The sequence below is a fragment of the Balaenoptera musculus genome, chromosome 11 (assembly GCF_009873245.2).
Source record: "Balaenoptera musculus isolate JJ_BM4_2016_0621 chromosome 11, mBalMus1.pri.v3, whole genome shotgun sequence".
Lineage (NCBI taxonomy): Eukaryota > Metazoa > Chordata > Mammalia > Artiodactyla > Balaenopteridae > Balaenoptera > Balaenoptera musculus.
The window spans coordinates 26,462,884-26,487,729 of record NC_045795.1 but is presented as its reverse complement, the minus strand read 5'-3'; the positions used below and the strand labels follow the sequence as shown (position 1 = coordinate 26,487,729).

Sequence of the window (24,846 nt, the reverse complement as noted above, 5' to 3'; positions counted from 1 at the left end):
GTATTTTGGAGCTTGTTTAGTTGCTGTGAACACCTCTTTCCTTCTTCCGATCTTTGCTCTCTAACCTTTACCACCTAAGAGTGTAAACATATAAGGATGTTAAGTCAAAGCCCCTACACACACACACACACACACACGCTCTCAAACACACCCTAGTGTCTTAAAGCAACCCCTGGTATCACTTTTAACTAAAGAAGTCTAGTAATTACGAGTCTGAGTCGTTTTTCTGAGCTTCCGCATGCAGTCCTAATTAAATCTTTACGACCCTCCCTGTGACGATTAAGCGCCAGCATGCTGCGTGAATATCCTGTACAAAAACCCAGCAGGCGTCCGTAATTAGATAGAAAATCAGACAAGAGCCTTCTCATTAACTACCACAACTACCCCACGTCGCTGATGAGGCGTATATACATATTTACGTACCGACGTGAGGGTGAGGTGTGGGCGCTCACGGTCCGGGGCCTGTGAGATCGCGGGTCTGCCCGCCCACAGACACAGGCGAATACTTCTGTTCTGTGTGGACACGTCGCCACTGTAGACACGTGAGCACAAAAGGCGTGAATCTTGTGTGTGCGCGCCCGTGTGCATGGTGGGGTCTCCTGGGAGCTCCGAACAAGTTACATGAAGCATTTTTCTTTTTTTCTTTAAGCTTTGTACTATTTCTTAAGTTGGAGATGGCATGTTGCGACATAGAAAATGGTCCTTACGGAGAATAACAATTTTCCCCATCTTTCTGAGAACAGAAGAGTGGCTATGAAAAACGAAAAGAAACAAATGAACATGACCCCTCCATGATTAGATCATCTCGTTTCTAATGTGCTGCTTGTTTGGGGTAGACAGTCTCTTCCTTGTGATGAACACACGCCCTGTCTGGGGATGCAGCTTGAGTGGGTGGGAGGTGCTGTCTAAACACAACCCCCCTTACAAGCCCTTTGCTTTTTACTCCTCTGTAGAGTGGGTGACAGATTAGTCCAAACGTAGGTGTCTAAGGATCAAGGAAAGCAGCTGTACATGGCAGAAAGGCCTAGCATTGATTTTCTCTGGGGAGTAGGGGGGAGGGAATCCCCTGCCTTTGGATGCCCTGGGATGCACGGCTAGAACCCTGTTCTGGTGCATCCTGACAGTAAGAATATCATTCTAACAGCTGTTTCCCCTCTGAAATGCAGCCAACATCTAGGGTCGAAACTTTCCTTCTCTGGGATGAAAATGGCAAGGAAGGTGAATGTTCTTTGCCATTACCCAGGTGCTGACTGGGAGATCCTCTGTGTGTGTGTGTGTGTGTGTGTGTGTGTGTGTGTGTTGGTGCATCTGTAGTTACTGCCTTCCTAACAGGTATGCTTCTTGCTGGGTAGCAGAGGTGGCAGGGTTGGGAGGGGGAGCAAATTGTGCAGGTCCCCCCAAGCGATTGTCCTGCAGCAGGAAGCTCACCCAGCACAGGGATGTGTGTGAGCTGCAGTGGGTGTGCGGTCCTGACAGCCTGCAGACGTGTTCCTATGTGTTGCTGTTCGCATTCCATTCCAAATTGCTCAGACTTTAATTAAAATCCTATAATGTAAACTATTATGTATTTGTAAAATGACTCTGGGGTTAAGATGCACTGGGATAGCATAGAAAACAGAAATTGCTCTGACTAATATTGGTGAAAATCTTTCAGTGCTGCCAGATTTTCACAACTCATAAGAGCAAATAATATAAAAGTTTGTGTCTATGTAATATCTATGTTTAATGTAATAACTAAACCAATCCTGCATCCCAGATGTCTCTCACAGTTTCCTTTTTCCTCTACTTCCATTGGAAGAATTTATAATTTGGGTGAATTTCATTTCTGTGTCCATTTGGAGGTAATAATGATAATAATAAAACCTCCCTTTGTGAATTAATATAAATGGAAATAACAGCAACTCCAGTTTGGAATGACATGATTTATGAGTGTGATTCTTTAATATCCAGTCGATTTGAATAGTGATGTTTTTATATTCACAGTCAGTTGAAGATGCCAATAACAGCGGCATGAATCTATTGGACCAGTCTGTCATAAAAAAAGGTATGGATTCTTCCCCCCGCAAAGTAAGCAAAGTTTCCTCTGCGTTCATGTCTTTATGATGAGTTTTCACTTTGAAGGATTTCATTATTTTATAAGGCACAAATGTTTGTTCACAATCATAGGACAGCGGCTATCTGGATGAAAATGCCTGTTGGGAAGAAGGAATGGGGGTGGGGGACCGCAGGGAGAAACCCGGATGAGGGAGACAGAGGAACAGAAACTATTGCCATTTTTCTCATGGTACCTTCGCTAGCAATTCTAGATACAGTGTAAATAATTGAACTACCATCACGTATGGAACTGGCTGGGAAACACTGCTTTCAAAAATATGCTATAATTATTTCATTGATAACTGGAGTTTGTTGAGCTAGACCCTATGCCATTGGGGTAGCTCCTTCTCTTTTGGCCTTTGTATTTGATTTTTGGGGTGGTAATTTTGTTCCCAGTTCTCTGTGTTTTAGGAGTTGTTTCTTCTGATTTTTTAAAATTGTGCTAAATGTGTTGCTAAATACGCTCTTCCTGAGAAGCTGAGCCGGGCTCTGCACATTTCTCAGTCTTCCTACATATGCATTCATGATTTAGTGTGACTGTGGAATCACCCCATACTGTTAAAGGGCATGTGATATTAACAAATGTTTGCAGTCTCTTGTACAGCTGTAAGCAAAATAATTAACTAATTAAACTAATTAAATGTAATTACAATAACTCATTTCGGGCGTATTGCAGCTGCTTAATTTTTCCCCCCTCTTCTCTGACAGTCACTGAGAGAATGCCTGGCGATTAGGATGGCTGCTGAAAGGCCCGAATGTCACTCACATGCCACAAATTTAGGAGTTTGAATGTGTAAACAGTGCAATCTTTAATTATCACAAGAACTGGTATTTGGAGCTACAATTTTAACTACTGCAACCCTTTCTTATCGATGCTGGAGAAGGCCTGTCCTTCTGTTTGGTGTCAACAATCCCTAGCTGCAGTCACTTCTGATTCATTTGAGCCAGATGACATTCACAAAAACAATTAAAAGAGAAAAAGATGCTTCAGAAAGTAATGCAGAGTCAAGCCGGTAGAATAGGAGGGTTGTGAAGGAAGGATTCCAAACAGGGTGAGGAGTTTTCAATTTTCTTCTCTCACAAAAGCAGAAAAAGTCGCTTTGAGAGGTGGGAGGTGGGAGGCAGAAGCTGTACCTGAAATGATGCCATTTGGCTTTGGAACGTAATATCCCCAAGAAGACTAGTAGGGTTTGGGGCAAAACTATTTTAAGTGTTGCTCCAAACATCTCTCCTGCTCTTCTTTAGATAGTATCGTTTCGGTTTTTAATGCCAGGGTTTGGGTTTGCTGGGACACTCAGGCTCGTGCTTTGACTTGCAACTGCGCTGACAGCTCACTTTCACCATTTCCTCCTGGGTCTTCTCTTCTGGTTAATTGCTGGTTGATGGGAGGTGGGTATGGGGAGGAGGAGAGGCGCTTCTTCATTGGCTCTCGTGGTTTCTTTTCTGTTTTAGTTTCCGTCCCTTTTCATGGAAAGCTAGAACCCCTTAGCTCAGGGTTCTGTGTCCTGGAAACAGCGTTGGGGCTGGCTGTAGGGCATGCCCAACTGATGACCAATCAGAAATGTTCTTAATAGCCAGGCCAATAAAAATATGTGGAACAAAATGGAGCTGAAAATATTCTTAGATGTGGGATGCTTTGGTTTCAGGGCTTGTATATGTTTGTCAGTGAAATGTGAATATGTATGTATATGGGTATCTCCAGGAATAAGAAGAGGAGAATGTTGACTAATGTCACTGGTTCTGTTCTGGAAACGCAGAGTACTTTTTATGGCCCCCAGAATCTTTTTTAAACATGTGCAGCTTAAAGCATCTAAGTGGCACCCCAGTCATTTTATTGATTTAGGGAGTGTGGTATGAATATAAAGTGTGAGGTCAATTCCATTATTTACTATTTCGGGTATTTGCTTTATTACATGATGAAAATATCCTAATATATTTTTATCTTTAGAGAGCCATGGGCAAAAGAGGAATAAGTGGTTGATTTACTTTTCTAGATCACTGTGAACCACTTAAAATAAGGTTATGGGTTCATTAGCTCCTTCCCTGCCCTCTGGTCTCCCGTCTTTGCCCCTCCACCACCTTTATGAGGGATGACTCCCAGAGATTAATTTCATAAAAGAGGAGGTGAGAACGTTTCCTGAACTAAATATTCTAAATTTCAACAACTGGCAAGGGACTACGTTGCTTTATTTGTTTTCTAATGGGCTTTTAGAGAGATTTAAAAAATTCTACCTTATTAATAAAAAAGGCAGCAACTGGCCCAGGTTTACGTGTCTCTGCTTCTGTGTGATGTATTGAAGGCGGAAGACTTAGACATAAAGGATATATGTCTGTGTGTGTGTGTCTCTCTCTCTAATTATGGAAGGTCTCTCTCCTAAAATTTAACCAGTCCAATTTTCACCCGTGTTGATATCACCCCATAGATTGTAGGTGAGCTCTCTTGTTATGTTTGCTATCTGGGCTTAGCTGACATTTCTGAAGTAATTTAGTTAAGAGGAAATGAGTTGTTCCCAGTAGAGAGAGCAAACGAGTGGAGTGAAGGTAGCCAGCGTGATAAATGGCTCTTTCATTTGAAGATCTCCAGAGCTCGTTTACGGCTAATTTTCTGTATTGGCCCCCTTTGAGCTATTAATGCAATCGGCAGGGACGGGGGCCCCTCTCCTCTTAGCTGCCCCATTAGAGCTCCCATTAAGCCAGCGAGTCTCAACTCCATGGCAGGAGTGGGGGGAGTAATGAAAGGTGCTTTTTAAACTCTCCTAATCTAAACCGGCAGAGGGTGGTTAATACGATTTGAAGGGGGCTGGTCAATGAGCAATCAATAAAGTAATAATGAGAAGGATTCGGTACATTAACAGTCTAAAAATCCAACGAGACATTAAAAAATCATTCTTAACTCTCAGTTCCATTAAGATTAGGAATCTGGGCTGGGAGGGGGCAGGGTGGTGCCCAGCTCACGTAAATGATCACTGCCACCATCCTACAGCCTAACCTAAAGAAGGCTCACCTAGGCTTTCAGAAAAAGTTTTTGGTGCAATTAGAGGCCAACATGCAATCGGCTTGACACCTTAGATAGCAGAAAAGATGCTGGGATTTCTTGGAAAGGCCAGAGTGGCTGGAGTCCAAGGTCCAAATGTTGTGACTGTGGGGCATTTTCCTTGGTCTTAGGGATATCCTGTTTGGTTAGTTTCAGTTCAACCTCCGGTTCTCTCCCACTTTTTGCCCGTTAGTTCTGGCCCCTTCCCCACATAAACACTTTGATTGGTGTGGATTTTCTCTGGGTGGGGGGAGATACGGAAATTGCCAATTTCAATTACAAGGGGTTCTGTTGGGATTCCTCCTTCTGACCTAGGAGGTAAAAGCACCCAGAGTCTGTCGGAGCCTTTGAGAAGGGTATGAGTTTCCTCTCAGATGGAGAGGTTCACATTTCCAGAGCTGACTTGGATCCCAATTGGTATTTATTCAACTAGAGACTCTCAGCTATGTTTCCAGCCACCCAGGGAGTAATCAGAGTTCATAGAATTTCAAAGCTGGAAAGGTTAGACACTCTTCTCCAACTCCCATCCCCATCCCCCAGTGTGGAAACTGAGACAGAGAGAAGACAAATGATTTTCTCAAGGTCCCACACATGGAGTAAGTGATGGGACCTAACTCAGTTTCCAGCCTCTTAGGCTTTGCCCCTAAAGGATGCCAACACTGGACATTTGTAATTTTTTTTATGTTCCAGCTTTCTTTGTGGGAATCCTTTTATTTTTCTTTCCAGGATTTCGGTGCTCACATTTATACACATGCTTTTATATACATGTGGAATAACATTTAGCCCGCAGGTAGATGAGAAACAATGCAAGTATGAGGAAAGCGGTGATCTGCTGGTGAGAAGTAATCACTTCAAGCAATGCTCTACCTCTTGTGGCTTCCTGGTGTAGTTTCCATATTTAAGTCCAGGTACATTACAGAGGGACTTATGCGTCCATCTATTAGATGGGTTCATTTCTTCCTTCTCTCCCCCCAGAAGGTCAGACCCACAGAGGACCTGCCTCCAGTCAAACACAAAGATCTCAAAGCTGTGATTTCATACTTAAGTTTAAAGAATAAAGATGAAGAGCTAACTTATTAACCCTTTGGCTCCATAGAGTCCACTAATGAATAAGATTTTCTCCAGTTTTCCTTCCTCTCTCTTAAATAAAACTCCAGTCCTTGTAATGAAATATTGATCGGGTTTTAAACCTTTTATTTTCTTCTCCTCCCATATAATGCAAGTTTAAAGAGAGGGGAGCACATTTGGGAGGTGTTACGTCCAGAAGTTGACCATGCTATCCAACTTAGAATTGAAGAGGGGGGAAAAAAAAAACCTCCCAGTTTTAATGTATGCACAGAAAATTGTAAACATGTAAAGAACTGAAAGCTTCACGCTGAGTTTTGCTATGCTCCATTTCCTTACCATTTCCTGCTGTCGCTTTAAACCTATCTTAGTCATCTCTGGGTTCCGTGGGCAGGAGGAGTGCACTCATAATTACTAACAAATCAACCGGGCCCTGTTGCTCCCTGGGTTTATTGATAAGCTGGAGGAAAGCAGAAGGGAAAAGACAAAGAGAATAAAATATGGGGTTAATCAGCTGAGGAAGGCATGTGTGAGAGTGGTGGGGAAGGTAGATGCTAACAGTAGGACGGACTTAGAAAAGCGTAGGGACAAGAAATATGTAGAGTCTAGTCTAGGGGACCAAAAGGAAGGCCCGGGTGGGAGAGAGGTTTAGAACCTGAGGATGGGAGAGTAGAGGGTGCAAACAAGATTGATACTTAAATTAGAAAATAGAAATATAACCTGAAGCACCTCTGCTCAAATAGTCTTGGTCTTTGAGGGGAAAAAATGAGGCCACCCTCCTCTTCCCCCTCCCCCTAGACAGCAGAGTGCTGAGGGGAGCTGACTGGGTGGGTGATATTTAGGTGATAATGTATATGCAAAAAGGTACAGCCCTTGGGAGGGAGCGATATACATTCCCCAAAGGAAATTGCTCTTGTCTGGTAAATCAGGCAATTAACAATAGTGAAATGAGAGGGCAGGTTATAAAATGTCTCTATAGACCTAGCTTTTCAAGAGATTTGGCGCCTGGGACTGTGAAAAGCGGGTAAAATTCCAGTTCTCAGGAGATACTCAGTGATCCAGTCTGGGAAACAGGAACTGAACTTACTATTTTCAGCTTAGTGCTAAGGTGTAGGGCAAGCCGTTAAAATATTCTTTCTAAATAGTATTTAAATTTTAAAATGTTGCTGAATATCAAAGATGAGAATTTTTATATATTTTATTTCTGTAGTTCATACCATGTTAAAACTACAAAGGGCTGTCTATATTTTGGGGAAAAGTTTTTCCAGGGTTACCATGATTATATATTATTTGCTTATAGTGCTTGAATATGAATCTTAAATATAGAAATCAGGACTGCAGTGAAAATAAAGACATATTAAAATAGATGTGGATATTGTGCAAGATAATTAAATGACAGGGTGTTCCCACCCCAATCACTGTTTTTTTAAGTAAGTCACTTAAATCCATATTTTACTCAAATTTAATTAATACACTTCAAATTTGCATTGGTTCACTCTCAAATGAGAAGCACTTCGCTGATGAGACTATGATGAGGAGAATCAGAAAGAAGAAAGCCCCCTCTGTAACTCCCCACCACCGCCGTGACAGGGCAGAAGATTCACTCTGTTACCTAACATCATTCATCTGCCCTGAGACAGACTCTGTAGACAGATCCAGAAATCCCAAAATGTCTACTAAGAAGTAGAAAAAGGGAATGCTTCAGTCTTCCCATCCACTTTCCTCAGAAAGCCCTTTCTACAGGTGTTTGAAAAGGGCCAAATGCAATTCATAGTAAATAAAAGATCTGGGACCTACCTGGCTTTTAGGAGTCTCTAAATAATCATGGAGGTCTGAGTGCTAGGATCTGTGGTAGAGAGAGTAAGCTGTTTCAAGAACCCTCAGGGCGGTTAGTCTGTTCTAGACAAGGGAGGTTATATAACTTATTTTGTGTGCGGGGTTCTAGGCTCCAGATGGTAGAAAGAGCATATCTTTCTCTTACTAGAATTATAGAATGAGACAGAGTCTTTATTAAAGAGGGGGAATGGTAGCATCCTTTTTCATGCCAGAAACATTGCATAAATCCCCTGGACTGGTGATCACCAAATAGTGCTTGAGGGGCTTCAGATCCCAATGGAAGTAGCTAAGGTGTAGGGCAAACCAGGAGGGGACGTTGCCTGGCCAGTGGCTTCTAGAGCCTGCAGAAGAAAAATGGGCATCAGCAGTGTAGAAGTCCAAGGGAGCGAGACTGCCAGGGAACTGGGAGGCTGACCTTTCACTGTGACTCCCAGCTCATTCCCAGCCTCTGGTTCTATCAAGCGCCGCCTCTTCCTGAGGTGCAGATGACACTGAAACACAATTAAACAGAAATACAGGCTGAAGAGACTGAATGCGCCTGGGTAGCAGTGGCAACCAGCTGTCAGCTCTTATTAACTTCCGCATAAAACATACCTTGAGTGCGGTTTGTTATCAATTACTTGCCGAAATGAAACAACTGGGGCAAGGCAAGACCGCTGCTCACATGAATTAGAGTGATTGGTTGATTGATCAGGGCACCTGTTGTAAATCATAACTGCTCCAAACAATCACCAGCCGGTGCTTTACATTAATTTGTAAACAAAATTCATGTCACCGCAGAATTGCTTTCACTGGAGAGGAGCATTTGGGTTCCTTTCTAAATGAATCTGTTGTTAGGATGTTGGAAAGAATGGGGTCCACTGTAGAGAAATGAGCAGCTCTTTTGGGCCCAACTCCCCCGTTTAATGGTATTATTACTTGGCTGTTCTTGGGCAGGGTGACAGATGGTGCCCACCCTCCTGATCCTCGCCAGTGATGACCATAGATTTGTGTCCAATAGGAGAGGAGGGAAGGGTTCCCATAAAGACCATTGGTATTACTATTTTATATCATTGATAGGGATGATCACCTTCAGGCTTCAGCACCAAATGTGATTATCAGGAGACAGATGAGGACACTAAGATTCAGAGATGTTTAGTGAGATGTTTAAGGTCACACAGCCAGCACGTGATGGAATCGAATTTGCCAGGTTTCACAGCACAATCCAAACTCCTGGGTTGCTTGTTTTTCTTGATTTGTGTAGTGAGCGGGACAGCGGCAAGCGACTCTCACATGTCCACACGCATGGGGTAAGTTTCCAGAGGAGTGATGGCTTTTGCATTTGTTCGTACACAGTGCTCTGAACGCACCGCAGAACCACGGGAACAAACACTTCCTCCTGCAGCTTTCCGCTTGGCGCCTGCCCTGTGGCCTCGCCCCTGCGCACGCAGCGACACATTCTATCGGCCGGTCACCAGGATCGAAACCCGGTCACCTTTATGGCATATTTTTTTTTTCTCCCTCTCTAGTTCCGGTTCCTCCCAAATCTGTGACTTCTCTGATGATGAATAAGGATGGCTTCCTGGGAGGCATGTCTGTCAACACCGGTGAGGTGTTTTGCTCGGTCCCCGGCCGTTTGTCTCTGCTCAGTTCAACTTCAAAATACAAAGTAACTGTGGGGGAAGTTCAGAGACGGCTGTCGCCCCCCGAATGCCTCAATGCGTCTCTCCTCGGCGGCGTCCTCAGAAGGTAACCCCCCGTATCAACCACTTTTTATACTGCGCGGTTGCCTAGCAACCGGATCCCTAAGTGCGTGCAGCGGCAGCCAAGTGCTCCGCGCGACCCCGCACGCGTCGCCTCGTCCTTCCGCTCACCTTGCGGGCCTGGGAACCTTCCACTTTCACTGCCCGGCACCTGGCGCCCCTCTCCCCATCCCCAGGACCCTTCGGGGGCATTCTCTACCTTGAATGGGACCCACGACCTAAACTTACCTAAAACAGGAGTTTCATGGAGCAACCCCTTTCGTACCTGCAATGTACTCTAATCTCTACTTTGTTTGAAAGTGCACTTGGCGGCCGACTAAGTTGGTCCTGTCCCACTATTGCATTGTGCCCCGCAGTTTGAAAAGCTTTGTTCTAGACTTGTGTGGCTTCCTTTCTTCAGTACCACCACCAGTAATAACAATGACACCACTTTAGAAATATTGACAGTTATTCCTTGGGACCATTCATATGCTCCCCGATATTGGAGAAAGACAATCTTATAGACTCCTTGTGGAAACTGGGGAAGGAGGTGGCTTTTATCTTAAGATTCAAAGCCTCCCCAAAAGTCCCTGCTAACGCCTGAACCCTTTGGTTAGTGTCCCTGATATGAAGGTGACATTGCATGAGATGAATTTTTCAAGTTAGCCTATCCTGGGGGTTGAAAGTCCCTTTCTTTCCTAAAAGTGGCTGGGTGAACAGTACAGCAAGAGAGGTCAGAGTAACTGTTTTTTTTCTTGTAGTTTTGCTCAGACCTTAGCACATAAAAGGAGGATCGTTGGGAAGCCCTAAGGGTGTGACCCACAGACTTTTCTCACTTTGAGTCCTTTTGCTCTGGTCTACTTTGTAGTTCAGTTTTCAACTGAGTCCTTTGAGCCCCACAATGTGGAAGTTGCTTTCAGTCACCCCTGGGCATTGATGGTGGGTGTATGAAACTTACTATGAGATTAAGTGAGATAATCAATATGAAGTGCTTATCACATAACTAAACTCCCTCTAATGCTAGCTTTAGTGTTATTATGATTACCATCGTCATTAGTTTCATGTTTCAGTCTTCCTTCCCCTTTTAACCCAATTCCATTTTATAGCAACTCTTGACCTCTTCCTCTCGAAGCCCATCTGTTTCAGACCAAGCCTTCTCCTTTCTGAACCACAGTTCTTTCCCTTTTTTTGGCAAGGTTGTACTTGCCCGGCTTCTGCTCACCTCACTGGCTCCATGACAAGGAAAGAGCTGGGCTTGTGAATGTGCAACTTCTACCTTCTCTGGACCCACAACCTACACCCTAATTATACCCACCTGGTATCTTTTTTTTTTTTCTCACCAGATAAAAAAAGTAAACGACTCAATTTTTTTTTTAATGCTCTGTATTGCAGAAATTAAGCAAACCTCAGCAAACTATCAGCAAATAACCAAAAGGAAGAAAAAAAATGTGCTAACCTCAAGTTAAAACCTCTTCAAGCTCCACTGGGCTTTAGCTTGCTAAGTCTAAACTTTGTTTCAGGAACACTCTGAGGTTAATCAGAATGTTAATTCTTGCAATTTCAGAGCCAAATCGAAAAATGGGGGGAGATCTTTGCGAGAAAGGCTAGAAAAAATCGGTTTGAATTTACCCGCGGGCAGGCGCAAGGCAGCAAATGTCACGTTACTCACCTCCCTGGTGGAAGGTAAGCAAGACGTTTGGCCATTTCACGAAGTGGTGGAGCTTAACTGTCGGCTGAAGGCTGACATTTTACATGTTTTATGATTAACTGGAAATCATTGCAATTGTTGTGCCCTTTTGAGTTGGATGTCAAGCGATTGCTTGAGAGAAGTTCAAAGGTCCTTTTACTTAGAGGGAGCGGCAATTGTCCAGAGGCCAAGGGACAACAATGCAAGGGTCCCTGAGCTCTGGAGAGTGCTCAGGTCTAGTCTCCAAGCCAGTGCAGGGGTCGTCTCTGCCGCCAGGTGCAGAACATGGTGCCTGAAACACCCTCTGTATGAACTCCTGCAAGAGTAACTCTGTAAGAAGCAATGCATTCTATACCCCTTCTCCTTCCCAGATTTTACCTCTGAATCGTCAGTAGTAGAAAACACATTGTCGATTTATGAAGCTATTGTTGCATCATGACCTCTAATGGTTATTGTAAAACTCGTGTCACTCCCAGGGCCCCTATCTCCTGCTGCTTACCTGGGACTTATTGTTATTGAAATATAGCTTTATAAGGCCAGTGACCTAGGAAAAATATGGGGTGGGGAGTGAGGAAACATGGAGGGGAGTCATATATGATCTTCAGCTGTGAATTTAAAGGCCCATACTTATAACAAGCACACTCTAATTTGCTCATCATTTTGGGATTGCGGATGATACTTATGGTATGTAATAAACAGGATCTTCTTCACAGTCTAGAGCAAGAGGATCTGCATTTGAATCTGTGGGATGTGGAAGGGATAGGAAATAGAGCCAGATGGACCTAATGGAGGAAGTTGTAGAATTTTCTCTAGAGTCTAACATGTAGGTCTTGGTTTTTTCTTCTATTTTTATGGATGTGATATTATGACACTCCTGTGGGGAGTTAGTTTTTAGAGGAGGGGATCTTCGAATATTTAGGCAGCAACCATAAAGTCATCACATTTACAGGCATTGCACTTTGCTATCTTTAAGGCAAAGTTGCCTGGCCCAAACTTACCCCCAGGGACAGCGGTCACTAAATTTCTAGACCACACTTATTAGTGGTTGACTCTTAGCCTGGGGGTTTTACTTTTTGCCCTTTAAGGTATTGCTAATATCACAATCTTCATTTGGAAAAGCAATCAAAGTAATTTCAGCCCAAGACAGGGATTTAGGTGGAAAAGGAAGGAAACTGGAAAACGCACTGAAATGCCAATATTCATTTGGCAGTTTTCAGTGTTATGAGTTGTTGTAAGCAGTGTACCTGAAGTCTTTGGTCACTATGCTAATGATGATTAAAAGTAAGTCATGCTCCTTAAAAATAACGTAGCTATGGGATAATTCAACATATCTCTTTTTCATGTCGGGATCTTCCCTTGAACCCCGAAGGCTGTGCTTTAAAGGGCAATAATGCTTGATTCGAAAGGGGCTTCCACATAAGTTAAGGAATCTTTCAGCTGTCCGGGTTTTCTATAGCTGCTGTGTCACCTTTGTGCAGTAGAAAGTCTGTAAGTAAGAGAATGATGGCAGGAACCACTGAAGAGGAGAAACCTGAAACCTAACTGGCAGGAAACTGACAAGGAGAATAAATATTTCATTGCTGGTTAGAAACGGATCCATATACGATTTACATATTCTTTAATATATGTGGACATAGACACACAGGGATCTATATTTGTATATATTAGTTATTATAGGAAGATACAAAAGATAGGAAGACTTTTAAATTTTATTTAAAGCAGGTGTAACAGATGCTTTGAAAAAGAAAGGGGGAATCTGGCTTGACTATTCAGCTCACTGTCTATCTAGGTGCAATTGTAAGGTAGCTCCTGAATGTCTGCCCACCTTTCCCTTAAGACAAAGCATGGGGTGTGGGGGACCTGAAGTTACTCAGGGGATGTCTAGCTAGGACTTGGCTGGAAGGATGATCAGGGAGAGGCTGGAAAGAGCGGCAGGAACAAAGTTTGTTCCATCAACGTTAATTACGGTCTGAGAACCATGTTTAGTTTGGGCATCTGTCTCATCTTTGCTATTAACCCTTAACAGTTGGCCTCTTTTGTAAATAATAACAGAATTGACCAGGGAACGCCTCCTGCCCTTGGGATGCTCAGGGACTGGGTGCTGATTATTTCCTCTGCGGTTGTGTTTTCAGGAGAGGCTGTTCACTTAGCTCGGGATTTTGGGTACATTTGCGAAACGGAGTTTCCCGCCAAAGCTGTTTCTGAGTATTTGAACCGGCAGCACACGGACCCCAGTGACCTGCACTCCCGGAAGAATATGCTGCTGGCCACCAAGTGAGTGTCCTGGACTCGTGGTCCTCATTCCAGACTCCCAACCTGCGGAGCCGCCTCGCTTGGGAGGAGGCGGTGGGAGCGGCAGCGCAGACTTCCTCCGTGGGGCAGGGAAGCAGCTCAGTGGTGGAAAGCCCGTGGATCGCTGGCTAGGGAACCCTCCCAGCTCCGCCCCCCTCCGCACCCCACCCCTCAGCGTTGATTGTGGGCTTCGTATTTGTGTGTTTTCTCTATTTCCTAGTTTCTGAGAGGGATGGCTTTATTAATCCGAATCCAGGCTTTTTACAATTCACATCCCCAACCCTGGGGATGGCAGGCAGACCTTTTCCGGTTGGGTCCCTGTTCCAGTTCTTTTCCTGCATCCCTGGATGCATATTTCTCCGTGGGGTCCACATCTCCCTGTCCTATCCACACAGCCACGCGTGCTCGCTCAGGGTGTCTATATGTCACCCACGTGCACCCATCTCTACCCGCAGCTCTAATTACTCTCTTTCCAACGTTGCTGTTTGGCATCTTCCGCAGACGTAAAATTTACTACAACTCCAGAGGGGAAAATAGTAAATCTCTGGCTAAATTTAGGTCTAGAGCTCATTTGAACTTTTACAGTGGGTTTTCTATTTATTTGATTTACTCCTGTCTTTGGCTTCGAGGTCATATTGCTGGTGTTTTATGGCCGGCTCAGGCCTGAAGTGGGCGGTGCTGCGTGCGCCCGCACGTTTCTCTCGCAGGCGCGGCCCAAACAGCGGCGCTCATTTATTTAGTGCTGGAGGACGCGGTTTGTTCCGTTGACAGCGTAATTTAAAGAAATATATGGAAGGCTGAAAAATCATTTGCTCAAATTTGTCCAGATGTTTTTGAGACGTGATTGGAATTTGATTGCCCCTTTCCGCAGGGTCAAAAAATATTAATGTCCCAGAACTTTAATTGCTTACAGACCCTGGTTTGGGCTTTGAAGATTTAAAATGTTTGACTCTAAGCATTTGTTCTCCTCAGTTCAGCATTTCCTTTTTTGGCACTTTGGTAATGAGTACAAACTTCAGGAAAGCCTTTAACCATCTCTTCCAACGATCAAAACCTGGCACCCACCGTCTTTTTGGAAGGCTTTCCTCTGATGTACCAACTAGCAATATAATAGATCTTTATCAGTAAATTGCCCTCCTACCCCTTGCCCTGGTGGCTAGTGGCAGGGGAACTGTTGGTGCTTTATAAAAGAGTAAAGGTACTTTGGGGAAAAAATAAAACTAAAGTGGATAAATTAGATGACAGGATTCCACAAACAACTCTGTGGTTTCCCTAAGGAGTGCTTGTGGCTTCTCTTAGGCCAGCACTTCTTAACCTGGGGGGAGTATCAGAATCAGCTGGGAGCATTTTCAAGATAATTATTTGTGGACCTAGCCCCAGGCTCCCTGAGTGGGAATCAGTGAGGGTGGAGGCCTGGATGTGTGTATTTGAACCCCACAGATGATCCTGAGGTATCTCTGACTTAAGAACTGCCCTATTTAGGTCAGAACTGTTACCCGTTTCTTCCTGGTTGGAAGGATGTATGTATGCATTTCGAACAGCGAAACGAGTAGTGAGAGGATGCCTGGTAGTGTCCTCTACCCATCAGCCTTAAAACCAAACACCTTTTCTGGCTGCTGCAGGTTGGGGAGGAGGTATTCTCCGTCTAATTTGGCCATTTCTCCTCCTGGGAGTAATCCCCTGGGAAAAGGTGCCCCAGGGTCACTGACATGGGCCTCCAGGTATCTGCCCTATTCACCTGTTGGCCAGGCCAGGTGTCACCAAGTGTCAGACTATCCCAGGGAGGCCTGTGATTGGCGTTCTGTAGTTTTTCTTTTCTCACCACCCTGGTGAGAAGTCTACCAGCCTGTGAAAGGCTATGACCTTTGGGATGCCATACCTCTGACCACAAGGTGAACCAAGCCATTGGACCTTCAGGGCTAAAATCCTTTTGTCCACCTCCTATATTAAACATTTCTCAAATAAGTTTAGTCCATAGTTAGGCACGCAGGATTTCTAAGGCTGGGAGATTCCTCTAAATTGTCAGTGCCTTGAAATAAAAACCTTCAACAATAGAAATCTACCCTCCCTGGAGTCTTAACCATCTACCTTTAGGTTTTATTTAAACAATGTGGGAATCCTTTTATATGGACAACAATATTGTTGTACAAAGATCTTCGGTAGCCTATACTTTAAAAGAAAGGGAAAAAGGGGGGTGGTGGTGGTGGTGGGAATACTTCCCTTCTCAAATACTGCAGGTAAACAGCTTTTTGCTTTGAATGGAATCAGCATTCTCTCCTGGAATAAACAGTTGCTTGCCCTGGGCCATGCAAGGCTCCAGCAATCTGCTTCTGTGCCAGGGACAGGCTTGTGGCCCAGGGCCCTAACTCTTTCCCGGCTTTTTGAGTCTGATCACCAAGAGGTTGGAGAGGCAGGGGAGAGGAGGGGGAAAGGGCTTTTAGAGGAACTGTCAGGTAAGAGCTAAAAATTACTGAAGATTGCAAATCAAACGCTAAAGCCTAGCACATTTCCCAAAGCGGGGTTTATGCAGTCCTGGAATGAAGGGGGAAAGACGGGCAGGGAGCGGGAAAAAAGGCCAGGCTTTGGGATGGAAGGGGTGCCTAAAGTCCCCACCCCCGCTTTCCTTCCAGTCCCAGCTGCTCTAGAAGGGAGAGCGCTGGGAAAGGAAACAGAGCGGAATCGCCCACATTAGCCTCGCTCTCCGGCTCTCCGGTGACCGGGCGCCTCTGGGCTCGTGTGAGCGTCTCCTTTCGAATGTCAATGACAACGACACTGAGGATGTTTTTTGTTGTTGTTGTTTTGCTTTCTTATTGTTGTTGTTCCTCTCCCGCCCCTTTGCAGGCAACTTTGTAAAGAATTTACGGATCTGTTGGCTCAGGACCGGACGCCGATCGGAAACAGCCGGCCCAGCCCCATCCTGGAGCCGGGGATCCAGAGCTGCCTCACGCACTTCAGCCTCATCACGCACGGCTTCGGCGCCCCGGCCATTTGCGCCGCGCTCACGGCCCTGCAGAACTATCTCACCGAGGCGCTCAAAGGCATGGACAAGATGTTCTTGAACAACACCACCACTAACAGGCACACGTCTGGGGAAGGCCCAGGTAGTAAAACTGGCGACAAGGAGGAGAAACACAGGAAATGAAAAATTAACAAAAAAAAAGGAAAAATGTTTTAAATACAAAAGGAAAACAAAAAAAAATTTAATTTTAGCTTTAAAAATATTGGATTGGCTTTGGAAGAATTATATTAGGTAGAATACACATACAATCAAAGTTTAAAAAAAAAACAAAGCTAAATAACTTAAAAAAAAAACAAAAAAAACTTGAGGCGTACCACGGAGCAACAGTATCGGTTCTCAGTGTCTATTTCAAGATACACTTGGAGACAACCGTCCGGATTTTCCACTTCGGTTCTTTCGAGCTTAGTAATACTGATAATAAAAAGAAAACCATGATTTTTTTTTCCCTTTGGAAAATAAACATAAGACTAAACGTGAGAAAACTCTAACTTATTGGAAGAAAATTGGAGAAACCTTGTCGGTGTCAGTGCTTTGAGAGCTGGTTGACTGAGACGCACGAACTTTTTAAATTTTTAATATATTTTTAGGAAACTCTCTGGCAGTCCCCGCCCTTCCACCTCACCTCGCCCCTCTCCCAGCCACCCTTTTTCTACGTTGCCCTCCCTCCCTCCGGCTGTCACGGGAATCTTCCGGGATGAAAAGGCGTGTGGTTAGCCCTCTGGTGCACTGTTGCGGTCCCCTCGGTGACCCCGCCCCCGCCCCGCCCTGTGTCCTTAACTCAAGGGGGCCCAACTCCCGGGCCCTTTGCTTAATTAGGGAGGGCGAGGGCGGGCGGGGCGGGCGGCCCTCGGGGACGCAGGCGGTGGCTGCAGCTCTCGGGCCGGCTGGCCGAGGAGAGGCTCCCGCGGCCGAGGAAAATCCGGAGCAATAAGTTGATTCAGACTCATCAGTTCTTTTCCGAAACGTTACTAGTTCCCAGCCTTGCCAGCATCTGCCTACAGAGCATCTTGCATTTGTTATCATATTTGTGTCATCTACCAATTTTAAGAACAATAGTAAAACCCAAACACAATATGAATACGTTGATTAGTATGTAATTCCTTCGGAGGGGTATGTACCATTTCATTCTCTTCTGTTTTCCAAAGCTTTGCCCGCATGGTTTATGAGCTTCTTCAAAGAGGACTTGGGCTTCCTACACAATCTATAAGGTACAGAGAAAAAAAAAATTCCGATCCCTTTTTAATCAAAGCCTGTGTGTCAGAATTCTGCAGGTGCACTTCTTTAAAGAAGCTCAAAGGGAATAATTTAGAAAGTGGCCAATAAGAGATTGAAGCAGCTTTGAGTCTAGTTGCTAACAGATACCTCAACACAGAATTCCGGGGAAGTGGGGAGCTGCTAAATGAATTTTAGGGGAGAGGAGTAAGTGTTCTTGGAGCCCAGTATTTTAACATTATTGCCTTGCCTTTAAAACGGATTCCATTTCCTTGGGCTCTTTGGCGATTGTGGGGAAAGCAGCAGCTTTGCTAGTGGTCGAGTGGTCGTGGGGAGGGGGTTAGTGCAAGCTCCCGTGTTTCAGCAACAATTGCTTTCTTACAAGATGCTTTATGAATGAGGCGTTTTTTCCCCCTCCCAGACGTGCACTTGTTTTGGGCAATAATGGTAAAATAATGCAAAGTGAAAGGAGATGTATTTCAGCTTTGAATGTTACTGTCTGGATACACTGGGACTATTCCCAGTGGATAAAGTTTCATACATTTAATATCTCTCACTTCTGGCAGCCCTGCTCCTTTCTTGGGCTTCACCTGAGCATTATCTTGAAATAAGATCTGAAACCCATTGTTCTCACCGTCCCCAAAGCAGTGGGAAATCCCCAAGGGCGAAGGAGTGGATGACCTAGGTCTCTAAATAGAGTGTGCATGAACGCATCTCTTTAAACAAAGTAGGCATTAGGACCTTTGCAGCATCCCTTGAAGATAAAGATCCAGAGGTTTGTTCTGCAGGATTTACAGTTAGGACCCACGGGGACTCTCAGGTCTGCCGCCCCATGGGCCTTGGCCTGGGGAGGAGGGAGGTTAGAGGGTCGGATTTAGGAACCTGCTGAGTTTTGCACTGACATTTTAATGGGGGGGGGGGAGTTAGGGAGCTGGTTTCAGGCCACCAGGAGGGCCCAAGCAATGGCTGATGTCAGACCCCAGCCCATCCACGGCAGCTTCTTTGGGGGCCTCTGGGTGTGCAGGGCTCAGCCATAGATGAGTTGATAGGAGTGCAAAGGCCGGGAACTAGACCTCAGGGAGCGTGTAGACACTCCATCTCTTCCCAGCTCAGAAGCCTGCGCCTTTGTCCGAGGGCCTGGCCGCTTGCATTAGACGTATTCTGATTGCCAAAGGCCGGGAGAAACCGCACTGAAAACCATCGTCTCCTTTCCTTGCAGGGCAACGCGCCCCACGCGTGTGACGTGCGAGAGACGCGATGGACGCGCCTTGCTCTTACTGTGCAGGTCCCGAGAGCGTGGGGGCCACTCGCGCCCAGTCGTGTTGAGGACATAGAATCAGCCGCTGGAGGGGCCGCGGGCCGCGCGGGCCCTTCCCGCTCTCGGTCTCACCCTAAGGGCTAAGGCGACCGAGAAAGCCCGGTGCTCCAGTAGGTAATGGGGCGGCGCCCCGCGGGCTGCAGGCGGGAGGGGTCTCAGCGCTGCCCGAGCCCCTTGCTGCCAGCGGCCGCCCCGGGCGCCAGCTTCCCGAGGGCGAGTGGCCTAGAAATGTCCAGGTGATCGGAAGCTTCCCCCGCCTTTGCCGGTACGCAATCTCTCCACCCTCAGGCTCCCAAAGGCGGGTGATGGGGTAGGAATTGTCTTACTGGGCTACGCAGGCTCCTTCGTCGCCCTTCGCCCTCCTCCGTGCGTTCCCTTGGCGCCCGGGCTGAGCAGAGCGCTTAGCACCTCTCCCCCGCACCCCGCCTCCACGCAACGTGGAGAGAACCCACTGCCCCCTCTCCCTCCCTCACTTCTCCTTTCCTGTACGACCCCCACCTCCTTGCTTTCGTTAGCCAGGCCTGCTACGTTTATCTGATAATTGAGTTATTAAAAGATTTGGTTTCCTTGGGCCCATAAATCAATAAACAGTGGGATTAACTCAAGAGTTTGCCTTTTAAGTCAAGGGAAACGTTTAAAGCAAGCCCCTTTGAGTCTTGTTTTCAAACTAAACAGGTGAGTTGCAGCTCTCCCCCACCCCCACCCCCACCCCCCTCACTCTTAAGACACTGTATCCAAGCCGCGTGCCCCCTCCTAAGTGCCCGGTCCCAAACCAAGAGAGCTAAAGGTAGAAAGCAAGAGTCAGGACGTGGCAACGTTGCCCTCACACTTTCCACTTTGCAAGTTCCTTTGGAGGTTCTAAAGGTCTCCTGACCATTCTGTGTCCAGTCCTGCCTTCTCTTACACATATTGTGGCTCTCCTGGAAGCAAAGGAGAGAGAAAAAAAGGGCTGTTCTGGGCGAGGATTCTCCCCTAGTTAGCTTGCTTTTTTTTTTTTTTTTTTCCTTCTCTCTGGCACCACATCCTTAGCTTTCTCCACCCCTACATAAAGAACTGAAGAACCTTTCAAAGACCTGGCTGTTTTATTTTCTTTGGCCAAGGAAGCCACTTTCTCTCAAGCAACTATTTTATATCCTATGAAAACTTCGGTCGAATGGAAAACCTGAAATACCCCGAACTTATCTACACACTGTTCCTCCGGTACAAAGCCTTACTTAAAAGGGCAACTCGTTCCTACTTAGAGTGTTTATAGGGAGTTTGTCCTCACATCTGATATCCTGTATGCGTAATACATTCTGTGGAAAGGAAATAACCTTAAACCATCTGATGTTGCCTCAAGAGCCCAAACAGTGTTTCCCCTCCTGTGCCGATGTATGTTAAATGATCAGGTTAAAAAAAAAAAAAACAAAATTCGTTTTGTTTTCTTTTAAAAAGTAGAATGAACACTATTCTTTTTTTTAACACTATTCTTCTTGAAATGCCAAAATCGACTCCTCTGTTGAGTTGGTCTCTAATTCACTAACATCGTTTTTGACACACAATCGAGAAATATCAATCTATTGACTCTTCACGAGAAGAGCTCTGGAGGGTATCCATGTTAAGTTTGTATATATTTATTTATGCTTAATTTAATGGGAATGTGTAAATATGGCGAGCAGGTAGTTTGGGATTATTTATCTGTGAATCTATACCTCTGTGAATGGGTGGTTAAAAAAAAAAACAAACCGCTTGACCCTAGGTAGAATCCTATCTGAATTTTTCTGTTCTTTATAGACAAGCTGTTATGGTAATGGGTAGAAATTGGTTTATTGTCCAGTGTTGACCTGATTTACATAAATAAAAAGATTGTTGTGTTTTTGTTGTGTTTTCATCTTCAGTTTCTTGAGTATAGATATTGTTTAATTCTACAGACAGAAAAAAATTATAGCCAAGAATTTTTCTTTTTGTCCCCCCCCAATCATTGAAACACAGGCAGTGTTTTCCTTACAATAAATACAATAAATTTTGCTTCCCAGAAAAATGGACACTTTTGTTTTCACTAGAAGGTGTTTCTGATTTTTTAAAATTCCAAATTGACACTCTTCTCTCCTATTTCTAACTGGATTTGCAATAAAAGCTCATGTTAACTGCATCTCTTGGTTTATATTGCCCTTTAAAAAAATGAGGTTGTCAAATTACTTACTTCCCAGGTTATTAAAAGACTCCGTGTCCCAGGAATGAAGGGCCTCTGGGTCCAAGTCAAAGATGATGCTCCCTTCATGTTGCTAGTGGGATGGCATTCTGCCATGATGTCTTTGACGGAGATGGTGCAGGAGAGAAGCCCACAGGGCCAGGTATGGGCTCCTGCACCCCCATACCTTGGGATCTGGGGGAGTTAACTGGCTCATTTCAGGAGTGAACCCAACCCTGACCTCACCAGCAGTGCAAGGCCTTCCGTAAACGAATGAGGAAAAGCTCCCTTGACCAGAGGAGGAAAGAGGCTGTCTTAGGAGGTTTCCTACCTTAGGCTCAGAGGATGCCCAGGGAAGCCAGAGCTTTTCTCATTTGGGTTAATGGGCTGCAGCCCAGCCCTAATGGGCTGCAGTGATCAAACATCTTCTCAATCTGTATTTCATCCCAAGGCTTGGGTGTCTTCCCTGAGGCTAGGAAAGTAAATCCGTCCAAGCTGTTAAACGGTTTGCACGAGTCACTGTTTCTCTTTGGACCTCAAAGTCTTTATCTGTAAAATGTGGGCCTCCTAAGGTCCTTTCAAATATTGTCTAGTTTAATTATAAAAAGCAGGAACAGAAACATGTATATACATTTAAGGATAACTGGCAAAGTTAAATCTCGATAACCCTGGCTTAGGAGAGTGCTTAGCATATAGTTGGCGCTCAGGTAATTAATAATATGCCTCCCATATCAATTTTCTGTTTTTCAGGTGACTCATTCCCAGTTGGACTTCCCTATAGGGAAAGACAGAAAGGACAATGGAATCTGCTTTATGTGAGATTTTCCACTTCTTGGCTTCCCTATTAATTAAAAAGGGGGGGTATCATGGCTAGAATTATAAATGAGTGAATCGAAAAGGGAAGGGAAGTAGAAGGAAGAAAAAAAACACAAGGGAAGTGTGATTAAGAGGGCATGCAATCCATTTATCTAGAAAGAAAATAGGTATATGCCTTTGTCTCTGGCTCAAATGTTTTACATTGAGTTTCCTTTTCATTTGCTTTTTGGAGAGTGAGGGGTTGGTTACCACTAGGATTATACAAAGGATTATACAAAGGTATACAAATTTATACAAATTTCCATATCCTATGGCAAGTTTTCCTACTGAAGGGTTAACACCAGCTCTGGAGAAACAGACCTTCCATCTATTATTCCATAGGTAAATTCCACACCACCTCCTCTTTCCACCACTATTTGACAAGGATCTGAGACAGTCACCTTTACTACCCCAAACTCAAGGTCCTGAGGGGCCTGAATGTGAGGAAAGAACTTGAGGAGAGGGAAGGAAAGATAGGAAGCCAGAGAGAGCCTTGCCTAACAAAATGGCCCTGGGCTGCTAGTTACAGCTTCTCGCCGGCCCTTTTGTTACTGTCTTAACCAGGCTGCAGAAGGAGTAAGGAAAGAACGGCAGCTGGAACCGCTAGGCCGTGGACCCTGACCACAGGCCCAGCGCGGGGACGCTGGGTGACCTTGGAGGAGGTGACCTGGAGGCAGCCAGCCCAGGTGCACGGCTTCCAGTGGCCAAGAAGCCCGCCTGCTCGCCCGCCCGCATTAGCGGCTTATGGGCCCTGATTAAAAATAATACTAGGAGGAAGAAGAGCCGATTATTTTTTTATGACGCCACATTCTTTCTCTTCATTTGCAAAAACAGTCCCATGGGGTCCTTTCCCAGGGACCCCGGGCAGCCAGAGCTTAGAGCCACCAGAGATATACTGGCCCGATGGGACGTGTGTCTTCTTGGGGGCGCTCATGACTCCCGACGCAGGCTGCCTTCCATGCGTGGACTTCGAAGTCGGTTGTCTGTCATGTCGAAGCCTCAGAAATTAAACGTGCAGCTCACAAGTCCATTAATTTTAGCTTCCCATTAATCTATTTATAAGTGAGCCAGCAATGGCTCTATAAATACAGTCCTATAAAGTTGAACTCCTTCCCATAAATCTTCTGAGTTGTTTATTTACATGTATTCCCTCGCCCTCTAACAAGCTTCGTTTCAACTTGGGGAAGACCCGAGCCGACCCGACCCGCCACGGGGTGGGCTCACCCCTCCGCAGCTTCCCCGCAGGAATCGTGGGCGCCTTGGAAAGGAGGAACTGAGCGGGGGCAGAACACGGAGGGCGAAAACTCAATTTTCCTTCTTGACTTTGTTTCCTTGTGTCTATCCCAAACTCATGCTCTCCGTTATTTCCCATCACAAGCTCCACATTGATTTATACCGTCATAAGCAGCATTCTTAGGACTATAACTTCTCTCATAGCTTGGGGTGAGCTCCTTTTTCACTTCCCTGGCAGCCACTACTTTTAAATAAGGCCTCATAAATAATCCCAGCGCTTCCTGAGGGCGAGGTCAGTCAAACGTCTCCCCGGGTCCACTTTCTTGGCACGGGTCCCTACCCCAGGTCACAGGTTGGAGCACTCCCACCGCCTTTTCTCACGTTTCCAGGACGCAGCCGCGGACACCAACGCGGAGACTAGGCACCAGCGCTGAGCCATTCACACCCCCGGCCCAGTCTGCGTGCGTACGTATCGCGCGTGAGCCGCCCCTGCCCGCGCGGAGCGCACGCACGCAGCGCCCCTGCCCGCGACTAGGCACGCTCTCCGGGTGGCTGGGTCGAGCGTCAACGAGCGCGCACGCGCAGACGCCTACGCACGCGCACGCACGCACGCGCCGCGGCGCCCCGGGGCGTAACTTCAGGCCCAGCGACTACCCAGGGCGCGGTCCGCGCGTCAGGCCTTTCGCTGCGCGCCCTTGAGGTCAAGTTTGCAAACCGGTGCCGCGTGGGCAACCTTTTTCTTTTTCTTTTTTTTTCAAACTGTTTATGCTGAGATTGAGGGAGAGTTTTTGTCACACAAGTTCAACACGTTCTACGCTGCCGCTGGTCTCAAACTAGCAAGGTCAAGCGGCGATTTTTGGCCCACTTGTTCGGAACCTATTTGTTCCTGCCCACTCTGCTGCTTTTCGCTTTTTCTCTTCTCTCGGACGGGCTGCAGCCTTCTGGAGCTGACTCAGGCGAGAGGCGTCCAGACTCAAATAGGGGTCACACATGCTGCTGGGAGAGGCCTCAGCATAAAAATGCTCTTTAAAATTTTTAAAAAGCAGCATAATAGCCAATGGACTTAGCAAAGCGTGACCTGCCCACGCCGCTCGGAGGGCAGCCCTGGCAGTCATCTGTGTCTGGACCACCAGTTAACATCCGGGACGTACCTGTTCGCGGACGTATTAGCAAACGTTTCAAGGATGTGGCTGTCAGATGTCATTAGCCCACGCGTTTTACCGGGAGGAGGGCACGTCCAGGGCGTGTTTGCGTAGAATATGCTGGGGAGGTCAGAATCTGACCTCTGGAACAGTCAAATGTTCCTTCTT

General features: G+C 45.8%; 1 protein-coding gene across 5 annotated transcripts in view; it reads left to right on the top strand.

The window, feature by feature from the left end:
- Positions 1-21,284, top strand: part of TFAP2B (transcription factor AP-2 beta) — a 29,165-nt gene extending 7,881 nt beyond the window's left edge. For 2 of the 5 annotated variants that reach the window (XM_036870541.1, XM_036870540.1), the window contains exons 3-8: positions 1,984-2,044; positions 9,538-9,757; positions 11,315-11,433; positions 13,570-13,711; positions 16,571-16,830; positions 17,894-21,284. In XM_036870541.1, coding sequence (XP_036726436.1) covers positions 1,984-2,044; positions 9,538-9,757; positions 11,315-11,433; positions 13,570-13,711; positions 16,571-16,830; positions 17,894-17,955 — 864 coding nt within the window. In that variant the 3' untranslated portion in view covers positions 17,956-21,284. Of the gene's footprint in view, positions 1-1,983; positions 2,045-9,537; positions 9,758-11,314; positions 11,434-13,569; positions 13,712-16,570; positions 16,880-17,893 lie in introns of those variants that run through there. The other 3 variants (XM_036870538.1, XM_036870542.1, XM_036870539.1) reach the window with 3 other exon arrangements.
- The last annotated feature ends 3,562 nt before the right edge of the window (positions 21,285-24,846 follow it).